Source organism: Helianthus annuus, chromosome 14 (assembly GCF_002127325.2).
Source record: "Helianthus annuus cultivar XRQ/B chromosome 14, HanXRQr2.0-SUNRISE, whole genome shotgun sequence".
Lineage (NCBI taxonomy): Eukaryota > Viridiplantae > Streptophyta > Magnoliopsida > Asterales > Asteraceae > Helianthus > Helianthus annuus.
Window position 1 is genome coordinate 74,130,475 of NC_035446.2, and position 27,671 is coordinate 74,158,145.

Consider the following 27,671-nt stretch of genomic DNA (forward strand, 5'->3'; position numbering starts at 1 on the left):
GGGATTTGGAAAACTGAAAATGCACTAAGCCAAAAATGGATCAAACCAGAAGGGTTCAAAACCATATAACAAAGGGTTCAAAACCTTATAACAGAAGGTTTAAAACCTAGTAATCAATCATGCAAGGATAGATGATTAATTTTCGGAGCGGATTCGTTATTGTGTTCTCGTTGTGGTTATCACCTAAGGATAGGTGACGGTATTGTTTTAAAATTTCTAAACACAAGTAAACTTGTGTTAGGGTGCTAAAGTTATAGTCTAGGTCAAAGCAATGCTAATAACCTAATTCCCTATAACCATTGGCTCTGATACCAACTCTTCTGTCACACCCCGGCCGCGTTAAAACAACAAACCGCGGCGGAAACGCCGGGGAGTGAGGCGACAGAATTATTGTTCCACAACCATGGTAGTTAAAAGTTTTGTTTTATTGAAATATTATGCAATGTTTATTGTCATAAAACCAAACAAACAAACTACATATTGTTTATAACTGTTTTTAAGTCACTAAGGCCTTGTCCAGATCCTAAGTGAACTCGCTTCCTAGCAAGCAACATCAAGTAATACCACCTGAAACATATGTAAAAATAAAGTCAGCAAAGAAATGCTGGCGAGTACATAGGTTTTATGGGAGTATCGGATTCATGGCTCGTTTATATGTTGCAGTATCTCGTTAGACTACAAGAGTCAAAATACAACCTCGTTTTGAAAAGTGTATTGCAACATAAATAACCAACTCAAATCAAATTGGTTATAGTTTATAAAATCTCGTAGCCATGACTCTTAACCCAAAAACATTTGCTTTAGTATAATAACTTGTAAACATCTCGTAAAAACTCATTAATAAAACTCGTATGGTTTATATCGTTTCGAAAACCTCGTTGTGTGACTTCGTTTCAAAATCGTTTCCCCGGTGAACTAAATAATGACACGCAATGTAACATGATAGAAGCACTTATATATAAGAAGTACCAGCGGCGTATCTACCATGATTCTATCATACTACACCCGTCCCATTATCTAATCACTACCCAAAACCAATCGTTTCAAATCGTGTATCTCGTTTCAAATCGTTTAACTCGTCCCAAAATCGTATTCGTTTTAATAGTGAAACTACTTTTGGTCGTCTCGTTAACAACATTCAAACCTTCGTGACTCGTCAACTCGTTTCTCGTTTCGTATTAACAAACCACCAAAGGGTAAGTTAACAATCATCAGGTTCGGTCGTTACCTACATAACCCCCACACATAACCATGGGTGTAGTCTGATAACGGGATTTGTCAGATCCTATGGTACCATAACCTAATACTGGTCGGCTCGGCCAAAGCTAATGAATGTCATTCATTATGTAATCACAACCAATAAGTCTTGTTCACCTTATTGAAATCGTTATTAGTTTAGTATAAACCATCGTTTTTGAAATTATCGTTTAAACCTTGAAATTCGTTTTGTATATATGAATCACCCCAAAACAATTGAAAACAGTAAAATAGGGGAACTATGTACTCACATTGAAGTGCAAAGTATCCTCAATCTAGAGAACTCAATAAGCTCAATCAAACCAAGGAAACTCAAGCAGCACCTAGTAATCGGATCACTAGTCAAACAAAAGACGCCTAAATCGGAAGATCGGAAAGAATGAGGTCTTGTAAACCAAATGAGTGTAGGAACTCATGTAATATGTGTTGGTACATTAATGTCTATCGCCTCCGTCATCTCAGTTCGTAGCTGAAACAGAAGAACTATAGTGTTTACAATGTAATATCTTGTTACTAAAGGCAAGGTGGCATTATTGTAAATAAGGAAAGATTCCTTATCACCTTTGGCCTATAAATAGAAGCCTTAGGCTTTTAGTTTAGAACTTTTGCCATTTTGATCTTTGGAGCTTAGAGGTTAGAGAGAGAAGCTAGAGAGAGAAAGTAGAGAGAGAAAGGCAAAAGGTGATTCACGGTTCTTGTATCTTTTCAGATCTATCAAAGAATCACGTTTATAGTACGTCTCGTGTATTTCGGTTATTCACGTTCACGGTTTCCGCACGTCGAACGTGTCATACGCAATCGTTTCGGAGTCAAACCGGTCCTAACAAGTGGTATCAGAGCAGGAGCTCGATTGCACAGATCAAACGCACGAATTCGCACAGAAATCCTTCAGATTCAGAGTCGAATTTACTCAGATTTGTCAAATTTCTTCATACTTTCTTGTTCTTCACGTTTTTATCTGAAAATCGTAAAATTAACAGTGTTTTTACGGTTGAAATTGGATGAAATTTTGATATGTTGTGCGCCTATATCTGATCTATGATCCTACAAATTTTCAGGTCAAAATTCCAAGCCGTTTGGGAGAAATCTGCGTTTTTGTGAACTTTTTGCTGAAACCGTTCGTCAAACTGTTCATCAGTTCTTGTTCGATCGAACTAGCAACTCGTTCGAACAGGTCACTCGATCGATTAGGATTTTGGAAGTTTAATCGAACAGGAACTTGAATCGAGTAGGCCAACCGTTCGGTTAGGCTACTCGAACGGCTAGCAAAGTGCTAACGGTTCGAACAGGAATTTTGGATCGAACAGGAATTTTGGTTCGAACAGGAATTTTGGTTCGAACAGGAATTTTGGATCGAACAGGAACTTTGAATCGAACAGCTGTTCGATCGATTGGCCTAATCGAACGGCTAGCACCTCCTGATCGATCGAATAGAAACTTCTGACATTCATTAAATACGTTGACTTGTTGACCTAGCCGAACGACTAGGACTCACCTCCTTTTTCAACGGATCGAACAGCATCCATTCCCAACCGATCGGCTAGCATGTGCTAACCGATCGGCTAGCCTTTACTTGGATCGAGCAGCAATTATCACTAGAACAGAAGGTTATGTGTATCGAGTAGGTAACTCGATCGAACAGCTACTCGAACGGCTAGAATTTCATTCAATCGAACAACTGTTCGATCGGCTAGAATTTCATTCAATCGAACAACTGTTCGATCGGCTAGAAAGTCATTCATTCGAACAGCATAACATTCATTAAACACTTTGACTTTTTGACTCTGTTCGATCGAACAGCACAGCATTCCTAGCCGAACGACTAGCACCACCGCTACAATACTTCAATCGAACAGCTGTTCGATCGGCTAGCAAAGTCCCACTCGAACAGCAATACCTTCCTACTCGATCGAACAGAGACCTTTTCTCACTCAATCGGCTAACAACACCTCCCACCCGATCGACTAGCATTCATTTCCACCCGATCGGCTAGCAAACCCCCATCAGATCGGTTGATAATAATCAAATTGATTAAATTGTGTTAAAATTGATTTGGATCATATTATTTGTAAAATCATATCAAATCGATTAATTACCAAAATCAAGTTTGTTAAAAGTCTTTGAACTAATCGATTGTTTACGTAATTCATTCAGGTGATTCGAGGTAATTCAAAGAAAAAGCATCATGGCTGAAGAATTTTATAACACGTTTTTCAACGCATTCACATCCGAATCGTCCGAAGTTACAACTGTTACACCAAAAACAATTACGAAGGCAATCAATGAGAACATCAAGCATGATAACTTTTACGGAACGCATTCTAAACCACCAACGCTTGAAAGCATTGAAGATTACACTTGGTGGAAAGAAAGATTTATTAATTGGGCAAAAGCGTATGCACATGAAAGTTGGTTTTGTCTTGAGTACGGATACGAAAAGCCAAAAGATGACAAAGGTGAAGATTTACAGTTCAAAAAATTCTCCAGAGACGACAGAGCAGAATTTGCCGCCGAACAAAGGATGATCGCATTGATACAGTCAGCAATTAGAAACGATATATTTGCATTACTAAATCATAGCGGGACATCCAAATCAGTTTGGGAAGCTTTACGTATTAAAGCTGAGGGTGGTAAACAAATTAAAAAGAACAAAATCGCGCTAATTAAAAAGGAATTTGATCTTTTTGATAGTTTAAAAGGAGAATCGGTGAGACAAATGATAGAAAGATTTTGTCACCTAAAAATCGAACTCGAAAGATTTGAAATTGCTAAAACAAGAGAAGAAATCATCGATAAAGTGATTGAAGCGTTACCACGAGTTGATCAGTGGCAAACGTTTGTGTTTATTTTGAAAAATGATGATTCATATGATACAATTTCTCTTGATACATTATTTGAAAAGATTGAGAGTCATGATCTAGAGCTGCAGAAACAAAGCAAGATGACAGAGTCTTCACGTCAACAGAATGTTGGCTTGTATTACAAAAGTAGTGTACTTTCAGAGAAGGGCGTTGGTTCACCAAAGACAGCATTCATTGGTGAAAAGATGAATGAATCTCAAACAACGTCAACAAGTCATCAGTCTGGATATCATTCATCTTCAAAAACAAATTCTGAAGACACAGATGAAATTTTGTGCAACATTGCTCTTAAACTGAAGAATTCTCCAGCAATGAGTATCAATGCAGCAAAGCAACAAATGAGCTTTCTTGCATCTGTCCTGGAATCATATGAAGGTCTGGTAGCTGGAAAAATCGGTAATTCTGAACTGACGAAAGAAGACTACGACCAGATTGATCCAGAGGAGATGGAACTTATTGATATTCGTTGGTGTTTAGCAAGCTGCATTCGGAGAGCTCAAAGATACATGGAAATTACTGGGAAACAATCTCTTGGTGGTCCATCAACAAAGCTCGGTTTTGACAAGTCAAAAGTGACCTGTTTCAAATGCAAGCAAAAGGGTCATTTCAAAAGAGAGTGTAAGAATGCAGAAGTTGCTGAAAGAAATGAACGTCCTTTCAATGATGATTATTATCAAAAGGCGATCTACCATCGAAGCAGAGAAGAGCCAAAGTTGATTGAAGATAGACCAAAAACAACTTCAAGAGCTTGTCCTGTCATATATCCTGATGAAGGATATGATTGGTCTCAAATTTGTCCAGAAGAAGATCGAAATGATATTGTTCGCAAAACAGCTCATGGGAAAGCTACGACAGCACCAAGAAAGTTTGCGAATGTTGCTGAAATTAAAGAAGAAAAAGAACCTGCTAAAAACCATGAAGAAAAGATTGAGAACAAAGAGAAAACTCGAGAAGAGATCTTGAGTGAGAAAACACATAAAGAAAGAGATGTGGTTTGCAGAAGAATGGATGAGATGCAGGAAGAATATGAGAATGCTGTCAGCAACAAACGATGGGACAAGAAGAGAGAGTGTTATTACAACAGAGAAGGAGAACCAGTTGTTCCAAAGAAAGATATAATCTTTGATGATGTTCTTCTTGCTGTCCCGTTGAGAGCTGAATATTACAGAAGAGTGACGAAAGATGATGCATACGTTAAACAATACGAAAGAGATATCCGATATGCTATGCTGTCATGCTTGAGAAAAAGGGATGAGGAGAAAATGAAGAAGAGTGTTGAAGAGATGGTGATTAATCTGAAGAAAGTTGCTGAAGAAGTTGAAACAGAAGCTGTAGAAGCTGAAGTGGTGAAAGAAGTTGAAGAACAGCAAATTGAAGAAGAAGAAAAGAAAAATGAAAAATCAGATGTTGGTGATGTTAGCGAAGAAGTCAGTGTTGAACAAAAGCTGAATGATGCTAAGATGAAGCAGCAAGAGGAAGCTGAAAACACCGAAGTGCCAAACACTGAGGTACATTCTGATTCTGAATTCTTAAAACCAGCTGAACAGTGCAAGAAATGCATGGAACCGTGCAGAGCTTGTACTGAAAAAGATGAGCAATTCAGAACAAAAGATCTTGAATTCACAAAAATCGAAAACATTTTCAAAAATAAATGCAAAGAAATGTTAGAAAAAGAAAAAGTTTTTAAAGAAAATGATGAAAAATTTTCAGAAAAATGTAACAAATTGGAAAAAGAAAATGAAGTTTTGAAGGAAAACATTTTGAAAATGACAAAAGAATGTGAACAAAAAGAAATTGCTTGTCAAGAAATGAAAAAGGAATATGATTCAATGAAATTATCATATGAGGTTATAAAAGAGTCATATGAAAAGGTGAAAGATGAAATGAAATATGCTCAATCAAGAATGAATTATATGTCTGAAACAACAAAAGAGCTTAAACGAATGTATGCTATAAAACAAGATGTTGTTAATTCCTATATTGAGGATGTTGCTAAGCTAAAGCAACAGATTGTTGATTTAGAACAGGAAAACAACAAGTTAAAAAGTTACCATGTGTCGTCATATGTGCTTGAACGAATTTTCAATATAAAACCGGGTGATGGTGAGTCTGAGCAGAACAAGAAAGGCATTGGCTCAGAGTTTCATCAAGTTCCACCACCGGAAAAGTTTGCATTTTATGATGAGGAAAAGGTCGAAAAAGCTTTCAACATGGTAGACAAATTGCCAGACAACATTGACATAACCTATTCCAAATCTGATGATATTCATGATTCAGAGGTGGTAGGTAAAGTCGTTGAAAGTGTCTTGAACTAAGAGTCGGTTCATACAGGTAAATCTGAATCACATGATGAAGATGAAGGAAATCTTCATGATGCATATCTGAAGAACACAAAATCTGAGAAAAATTTGAATGATAATTCAAAAGGATTGGTTTATACCATGATTGGATCGGACAAATTATTCTTAGATATTGTATTTCCGATTCAGAATGTGATTTCAGAAAAGATTGACAAAGTTTTCAAGATGGTTGAGATTGAAAAATCTGAAATTCCAAAATTTGCTAGTAAAGGTCACAAAACTTTTTATAACAAACCTGGTTACAAGAAGAAAAACATGAAGGCTGGGTTGGGTTATAAGAAGAAACAAAATTGGAATAAAAATAAAACTCCGAATTTTCAGGCAAAAATGAACTTTGTTCACGGAACAAGTTCCGAAGAAGAGAAAGAACTCAAATTTAGACAACAGTCAAATGAAGAGTTTCAGGCCCAGAAAAAGCAACAACAACAGGTCAAAGATGTTTCAAAGAGAACATGCTTTAAATGTGATCAAACAGGACATCTTGCTCGCAAATGTCCAAATCTGAAACCTGTTGGTGTTGAGACGAAAAAGAAGTCTGTTTATGTTCAAAAACAGAAATATGAAGTTGTGAATCAAAAGTCAACCAAGTTTGAATCAAAGCAAACTTGGAAACCAAAATTGTCAAAGGCTGACTCACAACAAACTTGGAAACCAGTGACACCCGAACTTAGAACAACACAAAGTTGGAAAACAACTGTTGATGCACCAAAACCAAACCAATTTTGGAAACCAAAAGATGTTGTTCAGAGTCCAAATGTTCAAAAAGAGTCACATTTTTACAAACGTGGGACTCCAAAAGGTCAAACATGGAGTGTTAAGAAACATGTTGATTTGGTTAAAAATGAGAAACAAACACAAATCTGGAAATCGAAAACAGAAACAGAAAGTTCAACTTATGAGGTGAAAAAGGCTGAGGAGTCAATTTCGATTGATTATGATGCAAATTTTCCACCACTTAAGGCTGAAAACTTTAAAATTCAGATTGCTAGAGTCAAGGTTATACCCAAGGCTGGTGAGGCTTGGGTGGATAAAATGTTTGATTGAACAATTTGATTTGCCGGAGCTTCCTTTATCGCGAAGCATGAATCGGCATCCATCTTTAATGAAAAGAAAATTATTGAGTCGTATTTGATAAAATTTGAATGTGCAGGTGTTTTTGAAGAAAAATGAATGTCAACCAAAGGAAAAACGAAGCAGCCTGGCACAGGAGGTTGCTGATCCCTGCAACGGTTAAACAGGGAGTTTGTTTGATTTCTGTACATAAATAAACAATATTTTCAAAAATCCTAAAAATTTAAAAATTTAAAAACCAAAAATATGTTTTCATTTTGTCAAAAATTTGAAAATCAAAATATGTTTGTTTTTAAATTTGTCAAAAATGCAAAAATTCAAAAATATGTTACTTGAATTTGCCGGAACTCCCAGGTTGGTAATTGAGGAGTAGGAATCGGCATCTTTCTTGAGAAATGTTTTTTCAAGGACATTAAGTTGTACTTGATTTAACTTTCGAATTAATTGATGAAAGAACAAGGTGATGAATAAACCCCGAGTGTGAATTAAACAAAACTTATTTTCCGGAAAAACCATTTTGATTAAAATAAACTTAAGTATTTTGAAATCATAATGGGAAAATAGTTTGTTTGTCAGGGGATGTTCTGATTGAATACGCCGAAACCCTCACGGCTAAACAAACATGATTAATTTCACTAGATTGAAAAACGGTTTTCAAACTGTAAAAGATCAATGTGTTGTAAATCATGGGGGTACATCTGCAAATCTATGCATGAGATGCAGAAAATGGATGGCGAGACAAAGCTATCAGTATCAGGTTGTCAAATTTTCTGTAAATGGTTTTGAATTTTAGGGGGAGTAAGAGATATTATTGTCAGAAAATCCAAAAACATTAGAAAATTTGAAAAAGCCAAAAACATGATAAAATTCAAAAATTTGAGTTTTTGTTGATAAAAGAGGAAATGATAGTACATCAGTGGACTATCACAGCACGCTAAAGAAATGTAATGCTATAATGTGATAAACGATCTCACTGATGATGTGACGATAGGTTTTCGTACATTTAGTAGATTTATTCGGGATATAAACCTAAAATTTCAAACTTGCGAAATTTGTGGGGAACACTACTTGGATATATAGGTAACCCCTGAAATCTCGTTTGAAAGGTCTCGTATTCTGATATACTAGGTGTTAATACTCTATGATGTCTGGGGTATTATTCCGGGACTTCTGCTGAACGGTAGTTCTGACCTAGTCCTTGGATAATACTTTGCAGTAAATGCTTGAAACATAGCATTCTAGCCCTCAGTGATTAGACAATAAAATTGATAATCATCTGTTGAAGCTAAAAGATCCTCTAAAGGGGACACACCGCAAAGTCGAAATTGATATCTCTCTGCTGAACGGAAGTTCTGACCTGAGATCCATCAATTCTCGCATTAAACCCCTAATTTATGTACAGACATCATTGTAGTACTCTTGCCTGTAAGACTGAATATTGAGATTCTGGATACGGGAGTATATTCAAGAGGTGGGACACATAAATCGAGCTAAGTTCCTAAAACATCTAAAACGTATCCTGAATAGATTGAAAATTGTGTGAAAATTTAAGAGGACAACTATATCATCAATCGAGGTGAATCGTTTAGAACTTAAAATGATTAAAGCTTAACGGTGCTAGTGATTTGGTTCAAAAACTGATATGATCCTCTTACACGAACTCAAACAAAAATATTGTCTGTAAATATGTTTATACATATTTCTTTACTGCTTTTTATTTTCAGAAAAATACAAAAAGATTTTGATTTCCGTTTTATTTTCGACAACCGATGTCTGAATGATGTGTTTCAAAATCTAAGTATGCTAATCGTGTTTCTGGAAATAAATCAAGTTCATTAATTTGAAACTTGAAGTTTTTAAAATTAAAATCCAAATTTAAAAACAGTTTGTAATATCTCCAAGGTCATTAATTTGGACTTGGATGATCAACCGTGAAGGATTTGGATGCTCATATTGTTAAAATCTTAAAAGAGTCAGTTTTTCAATTTGGATTCTTTAACGCTGTCAAATCTATAAAGCATTTTGATAGGGGGAGAGAGTCAAGATAATCCTGGATATATTCATATTATTATATCTTATTGCCAGGATCTTGATTTAGAAAGTTTAAAGAGCCAGATTACGATTTCTGGATAATCTCAAAACACTGTCACTTATAAACGTATGAGTGTTGCAGATGTTATTCCAGACTACGATCCTGACAGCTGAGTCTGAGGGGGAGTCTGAAGACGAGCTCAATTCCAACGGAAGCATGTAATGAGCCAGGTATCGTTCCTGAAAGAGCTTGTATCTGGAAAGCCAGGTGTCGATCCCAAAGCACGGAAGCTTGACGAAAGGGGGAGCCTGAAGAGTTTACCGAAAGGGGGAGCTGAAGCTGAAGACAGATCCACCGGGATTCTATTCAAGCTAAAGAGAGAGAAAGAAAAGAAGCTACGAGTCTGAATGTTTGAGATTGACTACGGCAATATCCAAGGGGGAGTCTGTTGGTACATTAATGTCTATCGCCTCCGTCATCTCAGTTCGTAGCTGAAACAGAAGAACTATAGTGTTTACAATGTAATATCTTGTTACTAAAGGCAAGGTGGCATTATTGTAAATAAGGAAAGATTCCTTATCACCTTTGGCCTATAAATAGAAGCCTTAGGCTTTTAGTTTAGAACTTTTGCCATTTTGATCTTTGGAGCTTAGAGGTTAGAGAGAGAAGCTAGAGAGAGAAAGTAGAGAGAGAAAGGCAAAAGGTGATTCACGGTTCTTGTATCTTTTCAGATCTATCAAAGAATCACGTTTATAGTACGTCTCGTGTGTTTCGGTTATTCACGTTCACGGTTTCCGCACGTCGAACGTGTCATACGCAATCGTTTCGGAGTCAAACCGGTCCTAACAATATGGTTTAACAAAGCCTACATTCTAAATCGGAACCTAACCTAAGTGCTTTCGACCCATTGCGACCCATTAAGGTAACTTACGCTACTTTAACGCGTCGTGCGCGCAAACCTGCGTTCGAGACGTCTAACTAGTCCTATGACAAGTATTATATGCCTAAACATGTTTAAATAAGTTGCATAATCAGTTTTAGGTGACAAAAGTTAGGTTACATATGCTTTAAGTCCAATTATGCATAAAAAGGGCATTTTGGTAATTTACCTAAGGCATATAATCTACCTATCATACAACTACTTAAACTCGGTGACCATAAGGTATAACCTCGGAAGGTTATTCCCTATGCAACTATGGTCACTAACCATGCTTGGTCGGATCCTAAAGATCGACCAAACGGGTCGAGTTCGAAAGTCTAAGCGGTGGTTTAGAGCGCTCGACTTACGACTCTAAACAAGCACTAACTATTAGTGACGAGTTAAACATGTCAAAAAATGTTTAACATACTGATTTGGTATCAAAACAAAGTGTTTTGATACCTAAAAGTAGTTCCGTTTGTAAAATGCGTGCTAAAACGCATTTTGACCAAAACTTAGACTCGTCACTACACCTAGTCAACGTGGTAATCAATTGGTATAGTCACTAAGGACTATAACCAACGTGATTACGCTCACGTTGCGAAGTTCAAACGAACTTCTCGTTGACCATCTCGTGGTCAAATCTGAAAGTCAAACTAAATTTGACTTCCAAACTAGAAAAGAAATAAAAAGAATGAAAGAATACTTACAATGGGTCCTTGCTATGTTTTCTACAAGAAAACCAAGTTCCCAAGAAGATTAGAAAGCTCCAAACACTTTAGGAAGCTCTCCAAATCAGATGAAGAAGAAGAGATGAATGAATGAGCAAATGAAATGGAAGTTGGCTTGGCTATTTATAGTTGTAGGAAGAACACAAGATCATTCCAAGTGTTTTGATTAGCCATTAAGCAATGAAATCTAGCCATACAAGTGTTAGAAGCTGATTGGGAGCCTTGGTGATCACACAAAGTTGCCCATCACACAAAGAAGTTACCATAACAGCCCCTAAAGAATCAAACAGCAGCCAATTTCAACTTTCTGGTCGCTGGGCCTGCTTTACGGACCGCAAAGGGTCCCTTACGGTCCGTAAGGACCCTGCATCTGATCAGCAAGTTTCAGCAATTGACAGTTTTGGCCCCTGAGCTTGTTTCGACGTGTTTTGGCACTTCTAACACCCGTCAAACCCATTTTTAAGCTCCATAATGAAGTTAAAGTATGGGGAACATGAAACATGCACAAAAATATGTCGGATGTTGGTTCGTTTGATCGTACGATCGCGTTGTTCGGTTAATTACGACGGAAGTCGTAACGAACGCAAAAACGATCCAAATTGAATGACGAATGGAATTTTTGCATGCCGATCACTAAAATAAAAATATTTTAGTGTGTACAAAAATTTTGGATGTCCAGATGTGAACAGAACGTAAGATATGCGCGAAAATGCAAACTTACGTCGTTTTTGACACTTTTAGTCCCTGTAAGATCAAATAAGCATGTTTTCGCACACCGAACCCTTCAAAGCTTATTTCTAAGCTATGTTTAGGTTATTTATGGTATGTTTAGCTTATGATCAAGTTCCGGACTATTCGACATCATATGAATCGGTATAGTTTCGCAGTTTGACACAAATAGTCCCTGCGATCGAACAAACTTGTTTTCGACACACCAAACCATCCAAAACTTATTTCTATGTTATGTGAAGGTTATTTAAGGTATGTTAAGCCTATTTCACTATCCCGGAGTGTTTGTCACGTTTAATTGATTGCGTTTACGCACCAGTTTGCGTATAACCTTCCAGAAAGCGATTTAAAGCTTGAAATCGGAATCGAATCGAATCGTAAAACCACCAAACACATAAAACACATAAAATAATACCAAAGCACATTGTATTATTGATAAATAACATTGTTTCGCATTGTTCATCGATTAAAGAGCACAGTTGTCACAATTAACCACGTTGTTATCTGCTTGCGCCTGGCGGGCGTTGATGTTGAATGCACGTTCGCGGGCTGCTGGCTGCTACTACTGCTGAGGCTGCTGCTATTGATGTTGTTGCGCCGGTGGCAGCTGTGGCTCTTGCTTCACCACTCTGTTTGGGCAGACATTTGCAAAGTGATTGGGATCACCACATGCAAAGCAGGCTCTTGCGTGAGCAGTGGGAGTAGGAGCTGCTTGTTGGCCCTGGAGAGTAGGAAGAGGAGCTGGCAATGTAGGAGCTGGAACTTGAGCTTGAGCTTGGCGGGACCAGTACGGCAGTTGGTAGTAAAGTGGCCGCACAAGTTGCAATGAACACAAAAACGACATGCAATCCCAACAGGATGATGATAAGTACAGGTAGGGCACAATGGGTGTGGACGAGAATATACACGCTTAGCTGGCGGTGCATTGGTCACTGGTGCCGCTACTTGGCGGTTCTGGGGTTGCGGTTGAGCAGGGACAGCTTCGAGTGGAGTAGCGGTTATTGCGAAGTTCTTGTTGCTGTTGTTCTTGTGTTTGCGACGAGATAACCTCGAAGCTTGCAATGCGGCGGTTTCAGTGGTGGGAGAAGCGGTAGCTTGGTGAAGACTCTTGGCGGGATTCTTGAAATAACCAGCCAACACTCACTTGTCATTAATCTCGGCAGTGAGTAGGAATGTTTCTTTGATGGTTGTTGTCTTCGCGACTTGCACGAAGTCAGCAACACAATCCAATAAAGCACAGATGTATTTCTTGATCGTCATACCAGGTGTTGCCACCTGGCTTTAACAAATGATACTCAACTGTTTGAAGCGGGCAGTTAGACCGGTGTTATCGCCACCATCTTGCTTGGTGTTCCAGAACTCGTTCTCCAGCTTCTGGAGCTCGTGGGGTGTGCATAATTCCTTCATCATGAGTTCTTTCAACTCATCCCAAGTAAGCCCATAGGCTGCGTCGTTCCAACGTCTGTTCCTTTCGGCGGTCCACCAATCCAGAGCTCTGGACTGGAAAACGCCAGTTGCGTTGACAGTATGTAGGTGATCGGGACATCCACTCTGGTGTAGTGTGACTTCAATTGAGTCGAACCATTGAAACATAGTGCTTGGTCCGTATTCGCCTATGAAGTCTTTTGGGCCACAGGCCTTAAACTGCTTGAAGCTGAAAGTACCCTTTGGAGAGTCGGTCCTTGATTCCTCAGAGGACTTGCTAGCATTTTCATTAAGCTCACTGACAATTTGCGGAATGACCTTAGCCATCTGCTTTGCGACTAGAGAAGCGATACGCTTGTCAGCATGATTGCGTAGTGCAGCGCGGGATGTGTGTGATCCGAATGACAACATTGTCTGCAACAGACATCGTCACAGGACTCAAACACAATTTCGATTAAATCGAGTACAGTCTATAATATCATCGCATACCTCCCTATATAAAGCACAGGAACACGTCTTCACGTAGGCACATAATCACATAAGCACATAATTCACATAAGCATGTAAGCACATATGCACGTAAACACATAAGCACATAGCTCGATAAAATCACGCTTTACACTATATTTTGAACGTATTCACCTACATATATTGCACGTATTCACCTATCATTCAAGGTCTGCGAAGCGCGTTCGAGAGTAGCGATTGCGAGTTGCGAGTACACAGCGAGTAGTATAGCGAGTAGCAGCGTAGCGAGTAACATAGCATGCGATTTGTTAACGTTTTAAGATACATGTGCAGTGCGAGTTGTGCGTGTTAATCAAAACGAAAAGCGTATAAATCACCAAAAATCGAAACACATAAACATGCAAAACCACATAAAACACATAAAATTTCCACGTAAAAACGATAATTCAAAGAGTCGGCGGTTGCGGGCTCAGAATCGAAACACATAAGAATCAGCGATTGCGGGCTTAAAATCGAAAATAGATTGTCTCGGCTGATAGACGTCGACTACCCAAAGTGATTCAACTATTCTCAAGGACTTCGAGTACACGCTTTGGCCTAATAGACTGTGCTCTATCGCCGGCGTATGGTGAATGGCACGCATCCTTTCGGTTATTCACGCAACTCGAGCCGTTGGAGTCCATCGAGAATTTGGTGAGAGTTTTGTAAAAACCAAAATAGAGAACGGAACAAGTCATCAAGATTCGGGTTTCACCCCTAACTTAGCGACTACGTTCCTGTTTGTGTGATAGAATCACAAGATAGCGAGGGAGAACTGCGTCGAAGTATGGATTTCACTCCTGATTCAACACAAATTCTCGTGTTTATAGTAAAATGCGCGGCGAACAAGCGATCTAATCGAGAGTTCACGGTTTTCACACCTAGTCTCGATCTAATCACTTGTTCATTTTCGAAAAATTGTGCGTGTTGTTAGCCTTAGGAAAGGCTAAGTGATAGTGCTCAACCTTAGGAAAGGCCGATAGATAGTAGTATATTCGCGAGTCGATCGAATAACAGAAATAGGCTCGCGCGGAACCCCTACTGGATTCGCACAAGGCGGTGTGTTGGTACTTAGACTATAGACTAGGTCGTTTCTAAGAAATCGACCCGGACTAGGTCGAGTCTTGCCTAATTTCCTATAGTTATGGCTCTGATACCAATCTGTCATACCCCAACCGATGGCGGAATCATCGGGGCGTGGCACTGATCGATACAGATTGTCCAAGAGTTTCCATAACAAATATAATTACCAAATATTTAATCACTATGTCCCATACCGTAACATATAAAGTAACATAGTTATTACAGACAAATTGTTCTCAAAGACAAATAAAAGCTGTTCCGACAACTCATAAATTATTAGGTTCATTTCTAGACTCCCCTAGCTCGATTCCACATAGCAAAGCATCCTAAAAACCTGTCACATACGTTAAGATAGAGGTCAATACACATAGTGTAAAGGTGAACATACAAGTTTAATAGTATAATAGATAGCGAAAGTGGTTTACGCATAATCAGCATGTAACATGTTGAAAAGTGAAGCTAGCAGGTTATCGACAATGAAATATGCACAGACATGACTGCGAGTTGTAGAATGCGTAATACATATCACCATTTTGACACGTGAAGTAAAACCCTTAACAACCCCTGTCCACGACAGGTCCTGAGTCCAAACTATAGTACTATCGTTGCTAAGGTGTCAGGCAACAATCACTGTGTAAACATCACATACGAGCATTCATCGAGTAACACGTATATCATGCAGTAACTGTTAGCGTATAAAGATGTTTGCGTTATGTGTCGATTATGATTTGAAATAGGTAACGTATCTAACACCCAAAAGTGCAAAGCAAAAAGGGGTTCGAGTATACTCATAGTTCGTGTTAAAATGAATAAACACAAGCTTGGATTGAAGGGGGCGCTGGAGAGTTAGCCGGATTACAGAACGATATTATAAGCGATAAACAGTGCGTTAAACAGTGTCGAGTGAGCTGAGTGATGGATAGTGATCTGATCGGATGACAATCCGGACGGATGGTCATCCGGACGGATGACCATTCGGTCGGATAGTCATTCGTTTGGGATAGATGTGTTTGTGTATGATGTGACTTTGAAGTTTTTATTGTAGCATTTCATAAAATGAGAAGTATCTCTACCTTTCAGGTCGTCCGATCGAACGGTCATCCGAACGGATGGTCATTCGATCGGATGGTAATCCGTTCCAAGTGAGATGTTTCCCAAAGATCCAAGTCTCCTGATAGAATAGTCATTTGATCGGATGGTCATCCGATCGGATGACTATTCGTTGGAAACTGACATTTTTGAAGTTTGAAAAATTTGTTTAAGTGTTGAAGGTCACAAGTCATCTGGTCGGATTGGCGTTCGATCAAATGGCTATCCGATCGGACGGCGATCCATTCAGTAACCTGTTCGTTTTGAAAACTTGTAAAATTTGTTAAGTTCAGAAAGTTTTGCGTTTGAATCGAGACGGTATAACTACGTATCAAACAACGAAAACCCCATCAAGTCCAAGTCATCTGATCCGATGGGAATCACCCCTTCCGATCAGTTAACTGTTCTTGACGCAACTTCATATCCAACCCGTTAAGTGGTTATCTCGTCGATAGGAATCAGTTCTCAAACCGGCACTTCACTAGAGATTGGGTAGAAGGCCTGAACGCGGTCATATTCTATCTGTTTTTTAATGAAAAGTTTAGATCATTGAAGAAAAGTGGAAATCAGTTGAAAAATATTTAGATTATGACGAAATCAGTGTTTAAACATGTCGAAATCTCTTAGATCTGAGTTGTTCTTGGTGGAATGAGGTTACACTTTGAAGTTCATGAGAACCCATGATGACATCATTCTAGAACAGCCCAAATCAACTGATTTCATGGTGAAAAGTTTTGATGGTGAAAATGATGAGAAAGTGTGTGTAGATGATAGAAGTACAAGATTTGAGTTGAAAACTTACAAGAATCGCGAGGAATCGAGTGAAAATAGGCCAAGAGCGTGCTGGTCGGAGGAGAGAGCTGTCACATCATGAACAGTGATGTGACAGGTGGTATTTATAGGTGAAGAGGAGAGTGAGGCGGTGTGAGTGGTTCAATCAGAGGGCCTTCCGATCGGATGGTTCGAGTGAGTTACTTTCCGACTTTTCGTTTCGTGCGTTGAGCGTTGCGATGCGTTTAAGCGAGTGCCGATTAAGCGATGCGATAGGTTTAGATAATAGTTACACAAATAACATAACTAATATACAACAACATAAATAAACTTGCGTTTCCAGTTGACGATGAGATTGCGTTGCGATAGAGTTACGATTGCGTTTGCGATTAACACTTCAAACACAAAATAATCATGCACAAGTAACACATAGCACACACACGTAAAACAATATCCAGAACACTGATTCAAGTTGCGATGCGATAGCGATGAGATAATGTAACACCCCGAAAATATTAATGTTATAATTTAAATAAAATACTAGTAGTAAGTTAAGATAAAAGGCTATGAAAAATAACCTAGTTAGTAGAAATCTTAACAAAATATGACAAAGTATAATTGAAAACCCTTGATTTATAGCCCATGTATAATTGAGGGACCAAATGTGTCAATTCTGAAACTTAATTTACTAATAGTAAAATAACACACCAAACACACACCTAAGTGTGTGTTTGATCGATCAAAGCCAGGCAACAAGAGGGGATTTCCCTCAAACCCTAAAATTCACAAAAATCCATCAATTGAAGGTGCAAATCAAGTCCGAATTGAAATCTGAATATAGGGTTGTGATCATCTTGACTAAGAGATTGTAAGGTATGCAAAAATTTCATGATTTGGTTCTACCTTAGATTTTGGATAAAATCATAAGATTGAAATCTGGTCATGCATGATGTTTGTTTTATCTGAAATAGTGTATAAGGATGAACCCTAGTAGATTTCTTGTTGAAATTTGGTTTAATTCTTGTAAAATTCATGATCACCATTAGAGGTGATATGTGGGTTTTGTAGAAAGGTATGAAACATTAGGATTTTGATGTTTCCTAGAGTAATTCAAGTTTTATGAACAAGAATTCAGAAATTATTGATGTAAAATTTAGCAAAATCGCTTAATTTGATGTTTGCCATGGCTAAATCATGAATGTTAAACTTAGTTACAAATTGTAAGAAATTATGCACACAAGATGCTTGATAAAATGCCTAAAAGACATTGATCGACACAAATGTGGTGTTGGTAAAGTGACAAGCTTAATCATGAGCCGAATGGTTCTAATGATAAATTGGCTTGTATGTTTTAGGCAACACGAGTGAGGCGTCGGGAAGTCAAGCCGGTGCGGACGCTCGCCAAAAGGGAAAGCTCTAAGGTATGTAGTTGACGCTACTTTAATGATGATGATTTGGGTTTCTTACTTATGGGTGATAGATTGAACAATTTAGAATCGTGTTGGTTGGTTGTCTAAAATGATGGACTTCATGATGACAACCCAGATGAGTAGATAAAAGATGGGTACAAACCGGGTAACGGAAGTACCCCATCCGTAGACCATAAGCCCGGGTGTGGGAAATGGGAAAAATATTAGAATCACGCAAACCGGTAATGGGAGCGTGTGTGTTGAAGCAAGGGATCCAAAATGGGTCGTACTTGTTGCGAGGAAATACCCCGTGCTGCACTTTGATGGCTGAGAAGTGCAGGAAATGTTTTAAACGGGTCAAAACAGCAAAAAGAAAGGAATTGCAGAGTCTACCGTAAATTACGGTATTACCGTAATTTACGGTGGAGGGCAAACTCTTACGGTGGTTTTCTCCTGGTTTACGGTGAAACCATAAACTCCCAGCGCCCACCGTAAATTACGGTGACCACCGTAATTTACGGTGGAGCCCTGCCAAAATTGTTTTGTTTTGCAAAAACGGTGTATATCGAATTCGTTTTACGCCACACTTATTTATATGAAAATTTAAGGATCCTAACATTATTGTTTTGTTAAAATTTCAGATTTCAAGTAAGTCAATCGAGCGGATGGTGATCAATACAAGACTTATGAACCGAACACTCTCAAGAAGATGATTTTCACTTTTGTTTTAGAAGTTCTTTTTGAAAACTTTGTAATGAATGAATTACACAATTGTCCTTTAAGTTTAGTGGTTGTTCTCAAACACTTATGGACTAAATGTTTTAAATAATTATGAACTTTCTTATTTAGTCGGTTTAAAATATGACGTATTTTAAGTAGAGTGTTACAAGTTGGTATTCAGAGCTAAGGTTAAAGAGGATTGTGTTCGGTTCAAAGCTTGATCAACATCCGGTAAGAATTCATTTAAAGCAAATTAAATTTACAAAGATTAAAAAGGGTAACGATTTGTTGTGTATGGGAGGAGTATAGTGATATACTCGAACCCGGGAAGTACACTTAGTATAAATGATAAGGCAAAGTTATATACTTGGCCGAATAATGAGTACGAAGTCTCATGTAAAGGCATGTGAGCGATTGAACAAGATTATTTATTGAATCATTTTAACATTTCAGTAAGAAGATGTCGGGAGGTGCTAGTGACAATGTTCTATCCCTCACTACCGACGAGTTGAAAGAGAAGATTGCCGAGGAAGTTGGTAGGGCCATCGAAGTTAGTCTACCAAGATTTGTGGAAAGAATGCAAAACACCTTACTTTCGACTATAGAAGAAAGAATTGGTGAACTAAGAGAAGACCTTACCAGTGATAGGGGCAAGGCTAAGGAAAAGAAAGGTTGTTCTTACAACAAGTTTATGGCGTGCAAGCCCCCGGTTTTCAATGGAGAGGTAGATCCAATTGCTTGTCAAAGGTGGATAAGCGATATTGAAGGTGTTTTCGAACGTACGCATTGTGATGAAAGTGACTTCGTGGCGTATGGAACTGGCCAACTTAGAGGCCAAGCCAAGGATTGGTGGGACAACCTCAGAAACGAAAGGGGTGTTGAAACAATAAGGGCGATTACTTGGGAAACTTTCAAAGTACCATTCCTCAAACATCACAGCCCCAAGGCGGTGATAAATAAGATAAAGGAAGAATTCATGCAATTAAGGCAAAAGGGTGAAACCGTTGATAAGATTACGGGAATGTTCATGGATAAGCTCAAGTTTTGTGATGACTTGGTCAAAACTGAAGAACAGAAAATTTATTATTACCACACCATGCTTAGGGCTGAATATAGGGAGTTCATGACTCCCTCACATTATGAAAGCCTTACTGATATAATCAATGCGGCGCGGGAACGCGAGATTGAACTGAAAAGGCAAGTTGAAAGAGGTGAAAGGAGGGCCTTGGATGAAAACCCGAGTCCCACAAAGAAGCCGAAGGTAGCTGAATCTTCGAAGAAAGGAAGTGCAAAAGGAGGATCTCCGAGTTGCAAAACATGTGGACGCACTCATAAAGGTGAATGCTATTTCAAGAATAAACCTTGCGTGGCATGTGGCAAGATAGGGCATGGGGTTGCAAATTGCCCCGACAAAGTAACGGTGTGCTATAAATGTTACCAACCGGGTCATAAAAAGTCAGAATGTCCGGAATTGGTGGGAAACAAAGAGAGTGCCGGTACTAGGGATGAGACCCCAAAGGCTAAGGCAAGGTCGTTCCAAATCACTGCTGCGGAAGCAAAAATGGAACCCGACGTGGTTACAGGTATATTTACTATAAATTCGATCCCCGCACGTGTTTTATTTGATACAGGTGCGAATAAGTCTTTTGTTTCACATAGATTTATTCAAAACCCCATGTTTACATTAACAAAATTACCTATGCCAATGGAAGTAGAAGTAGGTAATAACAAATGTTTTCTTGTTTGTGATGTATGTCGGGAATGCAAATTGAATATCGATGGTGAGGAATACTCCATTGATTTAATACCCATGTCCATGGGTGAATTTCAAGTGGTCGTCGGAATGGATTGGCTATCCCGCTACCATGCTAAGGTGATATGCTTACGTAAGGAGATACACCTAACGTCTCCGAGCGGAAGGCGTGTCGTCATTTATGGGGAGAAGGCTTGTAATCCCGTGATATGCTCAATAATAGAAGCCCGCAAGTGTATACTACACGGGTGTAAGGCATATCTAACTTATGTGCGTGACGTCGAAAAAGAAATGCCCAAAATTGAAGACGTACCTGTGGTGCGTGAATTTAAAGATGTCTTTCCCGAGGATCTCCCGGGAATACCACCAGAGCGAGAAATAGAGTTCGGGATTGAACTAACCCCGGGTGCTAAACCGGTTGCTAAGGCACCGTATAGGTTGGCACCTTCAGAACTGCAAGAGTTAATGTCTCAGTTGCAAGATTTACTAGAGAAGGGATTCATCCGGCCTAGCGTGTCTCCTTGGGGGGCTCCCGTGCTATTTGTAAAGAAGAAAGACGGGAGCATGCGGATGTGTATTGATTACCGGGAGTTAAACAAACTCACGGTAAAGAATCGATACCCACTCCCGAGAATTGACGATTTATTCGATCAATTACAAGGAGCTAGCTGGTTTTCAAAAATCGATTTGAGATCGGGTTACCACCAATTGAGGGTGAAGGAAAGTGATGTACCAAAAACGGCATTCCGGACACGATACGGACATTTCGAGTTTCTCGTAATGTCGTTCGGATTAACGAATGCGCCCGCGGCCTTCATGGATCTCATGAACCGGGTATGCAAGCCGATGCTCGATAGATCGGTGATTGTTTTCATAGACGACATCCTCGTTTATTCAAGAAACGAGGCGGAGCACGCTGACCATTTACGGGAAGTATTGGAAGTATTAAGGCGGGAAAGATTGTATGCTAAATTCTCAAAATGCGCCTTCTGGTTACGAGAGGTGCAATTCCTAGGGCACGTCATAAGTGCCAAAGGAATATTGGTGGATCCGTCGAAGGTGGAAGCGGTGTCAAAATGGAACCCTCCAAAGAATCCATCCGAAATTAGGAGTTTCTTGGGGTTGGCAGGTTACTATCGGAGATTCATTCAGGATTTCTCCAAGATCGCAACGCCGTTGACCAAATTGACCCGCAAGAATGAGAAGTTCGTCTGGGGAAGTGACCAAGAAAAGGCATTTCAGACGTTAAAGGAAAAATTAACCTGTGCACCGGTGTTGACTTTACCGGATGGTACGGAGGATATGGTAGTTTACTCGGATGCATCGCACCTAGGCCTTGGGTGCGTACTATTGCAAAGGGGAAGGGTGATCGCCTACGCCTCTAGGCAACTTAAGCCGCATGAAACAAAGTACCCAACTCATGATCTCGAGTTGGCAGCCGTGGTCTTTGCCTTGAAAATCTGGAGGCATTACTTGTATGGTGTGAAAAGTACTATTTTCACTGACCATAAAAGTTTGAAGTACTTTTTCGATCAAAAAGAGTTAAATATGAGGCAGAGACGCTGGTTAGAAGTGGTGAAGGACTACGACTGCGAGATCCACTACCACCCCGGAAAGGCTAATGTGGTGGCGGATGCCCTTAGCCGAAAGGACGAATGCGTTCCAATACGAGTACGATCTATGCAGTTAGTAGTAACTTCAGGTCTGCTCGACCGAATCCGAGAAGCCCAAACCGAAGCGTTAAGGGAAGAAAATTGGAAGAAAGAACGCATAAAAGGGATGGTAAAAGACCTTACGGAAGGAAGTAATGGGATGAAATGCCGAAATGATCGGATTTGGGTCCCAAACACATGTGGTGTTAAGAGTCTTTTGCTTGACGAGGCACATAAGTCTCGCTATTCGATTCATCCCGGGGCAACTAAGATGTATAGGGACTTGAAGCAAAACTATTGGTGGCCGGGGATGAAAAGGGATGTGGCTAAATACGTGCAGAAATGTTTGACTTGCTTACAAGTCAAAGCGGAGCATCAAAAACCCTACGGCAAGTTGCAACCATTAGATATTCTGGTTTGGAAGTGGGAACAAATTACAATGGACCTGCTAACCAAGCTGCCCAGAACTAGCCGTGGTTTCGATGCCATTTGGGTAGTTGTGGATAGACTAACCAAAAGTGCCCATTTCATCCCTATCCGAGAAACTTATACGTCAGAGAAGATGTCAGAAGTGTACACTAATGAGATAATAGCACGCCACGTAGTGCCGATATCCATCGTGTCCGATAGGGATACCCGGTTCACTTCAAATTTTTGGCGCGATTTCCAAAAACAAATGGGAACCAAATTGTTTCTTAGCACCGCGTACCATCCTCAAACGGATGGTCAAAGTGAAAGAACAATACAAACGTTGGGAGATATGTTACGAGCGTGCATAATTGACTTCGAGGGTAGTTGGGATATTCACCTACCGTTGGTTGAATTCTCATATAATAACAGTTACCACGCAAGCATCGGCATGGCTCCGTATGAATTGCTATACGGAAGGAAGTGTCGAACTTCGGTATGTTGCGGTGAGGTTGGTCCGCGTGAACTTGAACATAAAGATGTAATCGGACTCACCAATCAAAAGATCGATATAGTCCGAGCTCACCTAAGGGCGGCCCAAAGTCGACAAAAGGCGTATGCGGACAAACGAAAAAGACCGATTGAGTTCCAAGTTGGTGATAAGGTTATGTTGAAGGTATCACCATGGAAAGGAATAATCCGGTTTAGAAAAGGGGGGAAATTAAGCCCAAGATTTAAAGGGCCCTTCAGAATCATCGAGCGAGTCGGTAGGGTGGCTTACCGTCTCGAGTTGCCCCCTGAATTGAGTGGGATACATAGTACGTTCCATGTATCACATCTCCGGAAATGTCTAGCCGACGAAACCGCGTATATTCATTATGACGACATCGAGATAGATAATAGTCTCAACTACGCGGTGAGACCAATTGCAATTCTAGACCGTAAGGTGAAAAGCTTAAGGAACAAGATGGTCTATCAAGTAAAGGTCAAATGGGAACACCGAAAAGGGTCGGACACCACTTGGGAGTCTGAAGAGGAAATGAAACGACTACACCCTACACTTTTCGGTACGTATAAGAACTTTTGTCATATGCATAAACAGGTTTCGGGGACGAAACCCTCTTTAAGGGGGGTGGACTTGTAACACCCCGAAAATATAAATGTTATAATTTAAATAAAATACTAGTAGTAAGTTAAGATAAAAGGCTATGAAAAATAACCTAGTTAGTAGAAATCTTAACAAAATATGACAAAGTATAATTGAAAACCCTTGATTTATAGCCCATGTATAATTGAGGGACCAAATGTGTCAATTCTGAAACTTAATTTACTAATAGTAAAATAACACACCAAACACACACCTAAGTGTGTGTTTGATCGATCAAAGCCAGGCAACAAGAGGGGATTTCCCTCAAACCCTAAAATTCACAAAAATCCATCAATTGAAGGTGCAAATCAAGTCCGAATTGAAATCTGAATATAGGGTTGTGATCATCTTGACTAAGAGATTGTAAGGTATGCAAAAATTTCATGATTTGGTTCTACCTTAGATTTTGGATAAAATCATAAGATTGAAATCTGGTCATGCATGATGTTTGTTTTACCTGAAATAGTGTATAAGGATGAACCCTAGTAGATTTCTTGTTGAAATTTGGTTTAATTCTTGTAAAATTCATGATCACCATTAGAGGTGATATGTGGGTTTTGTAGAAAGGTATGAAACATTAGGATTTTGATGTTTCCTAGAGTAATTCAAGTTTTATGAACAAGAATTCAGAAATTATTGATGTAAAATTTAGCAAAATCGCTTAATTTGATGTTTGCCATGGCTAAATCATGAATGTTAAACTTAGTTACAAATTGTAAGAAATTATGCACACAAGATGCTTGATAAAATGCCTAAAAGACATTGATCGACACAAATGTGGTGTTGGTAAAGTGACAAGCTTAATCATGAGCCGAATGGTTCTAATGATAAATTGGCTTGTATGTTTTAGGCAACACGAGTGAGGCGTCGGGAAGTCAAGCCGGTGCGGACGCTCGCCAAAAGGGAAAGCTCTAAGGTATGTAGTTGACGCTACTTTAATGATGATGATTTGGGTTTCTTACTTATGGGTGATAGATTGAACAATTTAGAATCATGTTGGTTGGTTGTCTAAAATGATGGACTTCATGATGACAACCCAGATGAGTAGATAAAAGATGGGTACAAACCGGGTAACGGAAGTACCCCATCCGTAGACGATAAGCCTGGGTGTGGGAAATGGGAAAAATATTAGAATCACGCAAACCGGTAACGGGAGCGTGTGTGTTGAAGCAAGGGATCCAAAATGGGTCGTACTTGTTGCGAGGAAATACCCCGTGCTGCACTTTGATGGCTGAGAAGTGCAGGAAATGTTTTAAACGGGTCAAAACAGCAAAAAGAAAGGAATTGCAGAGTCTACCGTAAATTACGGTATTACCGTAATTTACAGTGGAGGGCAAACTCTTACGGTGGAGGGCAAACTCTTACGGTGGTTTTCTCCTGGTTTACGGTGAAACCATAAACTCCCAGCACCCACCGTAAATTACGGTGACCACCGTAATTTACGGTGGAGCCCTGCCAAAATTGTTTTGTTTTGCAAAAACGGTGTATATCGAATTCGTTTTACGCCACACTTATTTATATGAAAATTTAAGGATCCTAACATCATTGTTTTGTTAAAATTTCAGATTTCAAGTAAGTCAATCGAGCGGATGGTGATCAATACAAGACTTATGAACCGAACACTCTCAAGAAGATGATTTTCACTTTTGTTTTAGAAGTTCTTTTTGAAAACTTTGTAATGAATGAATTACACAATTGTCCTTTAAGTTTAGTGGTTGTTCTCAAACACTTATGGACTAAATGTTTTAAATAATTATGAACTTTCTTATTTAGTCGGTTTAAAATATGACGTATTTTAAGTAGAGTGTTACAGATAACGTCAAATAGATTAGCGATTAAACTGCGATTATTGCATTTACTCCACATAATACAACTAAAGTAACATAAACTAAAGCATCGATTAACAAGTCAAAGAGTACAAGTAATAATTAAGAAAGGAATGACATATCGAATTAGCAATCTTTTCTTCCTTTGACTTTGACTTTGACTTGTACTTTGACTTAAAAGAGGCGGGTTGTTACATATATATATATATATATATATATATGGTCAAGATTTTGAAAACAACGAGGGAAACTGTGAGAACAGTGAGAACAATTATGGATCGTCAGATCAAAACAATCAATGCACTAGATTGGCGCGGTGGCGTTATCGTAAATAACACCAATTCTATTAAGTTGACGCGCTTCATTAAGGGTAAAATGATCTTTTACCGCTCAAATTCAAAACGCCAACAAAAATGGTAACACGGCATTCAAAACAAATAAAACGTCATTAAATACAAAACGCCAAAAAATAGTGATAAAACGCGTTGGAGATTACAGGAAGAGGAAACAACACAGTAACTGAAATTCAATTATTAACATTTATTAGAAGAAATTCCCTCCTGAATTACGTGCCAAAAACATCATTATATAGATGACGTTAAACATCTCTTCCATAATCACTTCAATCTATCATTCTGCAAAAACATCTTTTACCCAAAACGCCAAGTTTAACCAAAACACCAAAAATGGCAACCATCGTTTGGTGGAGATACACTTTTGGAATCAGACGATTTGTCATACGTTTTGACAACAGAAGGAGGGTGTATGTTAGGATTATCAAAGCAATTTTGAAGATGGAAGAAGAGACGCAGAGGGGTATCCTATCCATTGGCATCGCTCTGGATAACGAATGTCATGAAACGCATAAGCTTGTGAAAACATTAACAAGGAAATTTAGACCAAGCAAAGCAGATGGAAAATCTCACCCAGTCATAACATCATGGGGTTTTAATGAGGAAACAGACATGGTGACCATTATATATGACAGCGGAGAGCAGGAAGGCTACCTGCTTAAAGACATCATGACAAAGCAGGGGATTGGGTTCATGGAAGAATTGCACAACGCCACTTATTTGAACACATACATTGACTTAGAAATGGCGTTGATGCAGGACATGTTCAAATGGAGGCTTCAGAATCTTCAACAACAAGAAGCCGATGAAAGTGAAGGTAATGACATGAATGAAAGTCTAGATGAAGACTCTGAAGAAGAAGAAGAAGAAGACGACGGAAGTGATGGATTCTTCTCCGATAAAGTACTTTCTGACGAGGAATTTTAATTATTTTTTTAAGATAATTAAATGCTATATTTCTCCATTTAGTTTCAAAACGCCAAAAAATACTACAAAACGTTATTGCTTACAAAACACCAAAAATAATAAAAAATACTTTTCATGTATAATATTTTCTCTGTTATTGTACTTTGTCATCTTGGTCTACATAACGCCATTAAAACGCAAAACTTGAAAGATGGGACGTCTATCACCCTAAAACTGATAAAGCTAAACAAAACAGTAAATACACACAATAACTGAAAAGACGGTTACTTTATTACTATCATTTATTATAATAAAAATCCCGCCTAAACTACGAGCCAAAAAACTCCTATAAGAGAGAGGTCTCTACCCAATGAATTGATCACACCCAGAAAACAAACGTCATGTTTCCTAGAAACCACTCACTTTAAACGCCAAAAAAATAGTTAAAAACCATAGATGGCAAAGCTTTCAGTGAATGAATTCTTCTCTGAGATGCGTATCTCTATAAGCTTTTGTTGAATGAGATGGACAAATATTTAAGTAAAAGAGACTGGTGACAGTGATATGTCATCATGTGAGATTTGTTATTAATGACTACATGCATGGCATGAAGGGATCAATACCAATGTAAAATGCTATTTTTGACTCCATTATTATAAATA

At 38.9% G+C, this 27,671-nt stretch overlaps 1 protein-coding gene and 2 long non-coding RNA genes across 4 annotated transcripts; all 3 read left to right on the top strand.

The window, feature by feature from the left end:
* The first annotated feature begins 17,485 nt into the window (after nt 1-17,485).
* Nucleotides 17,486-19,104, top strand: LOC110905486. The gene is made up of 3 exons (XR_002573168.2): nt 17,486-17,708; nt 18,191-18,256; nt 18,886-19,104. It is a non-coding gene; the product is annotated as an uncharacterized LOC110905486 (long non-coding RNA).
* Nucleotides 19,105-19,424: 320 nt separating this feature from the next.
* Nucleotides 19,425-20,395, top strand: LOC118486498. Its single transcript, XM_035982981.1, has 2 exons — nt 19,425-20,301; nt 20,346-20,395. Exons 1-2 carry the CDS (start codon nt 19,425-19,427, stop codon nt 20,393-20,395), a joined length of 927 nt encoding a protein of 308 aa, XP_035838874.1.
* A 70-nt stretch (nt 20,396-20,465) lies between these two features.
* LOC110905487 lies at nt 20,466-25,708 on the top strand. 2 transcript variants are annotated; one of them, XR_004878536.1, is made up of 3 exons: nt 20,466-20,547; nt 24,775-24,840; nt 25,490-25,708. It is a non-coding gene; the product is annotated as an uncharacterized LOC110905487 (long non-coding RNA). The 2 variants fall into 2 exon arrangements; XR_002573169.2 differs by lacking the exon at nt 20,466-20,547 and adding an exon at nt 24,070-24,292.
* Nucleotides 25,709-27,671: the final 1,963 nt, after the last annotated feature.

What these genes read in the sequence shown, in the direction of transcription:
- LOC118486498 (XM_035982981.1), top strand. Translation starts at nt 19,425, where the DNA reads ATGTCGGGAGGTGCTAGTGACAATGTTCTATCCCTCACTACCGACGAG. An exon ending in ATGTGGACGCACTCATAAAG is followed by an intron (nt 20,302 to 20,345) that starts GTGAATGCTATT and finishes GCATGTGGCAAG; the next exon opens with ATAGGGCATGGGGTTGCAAA.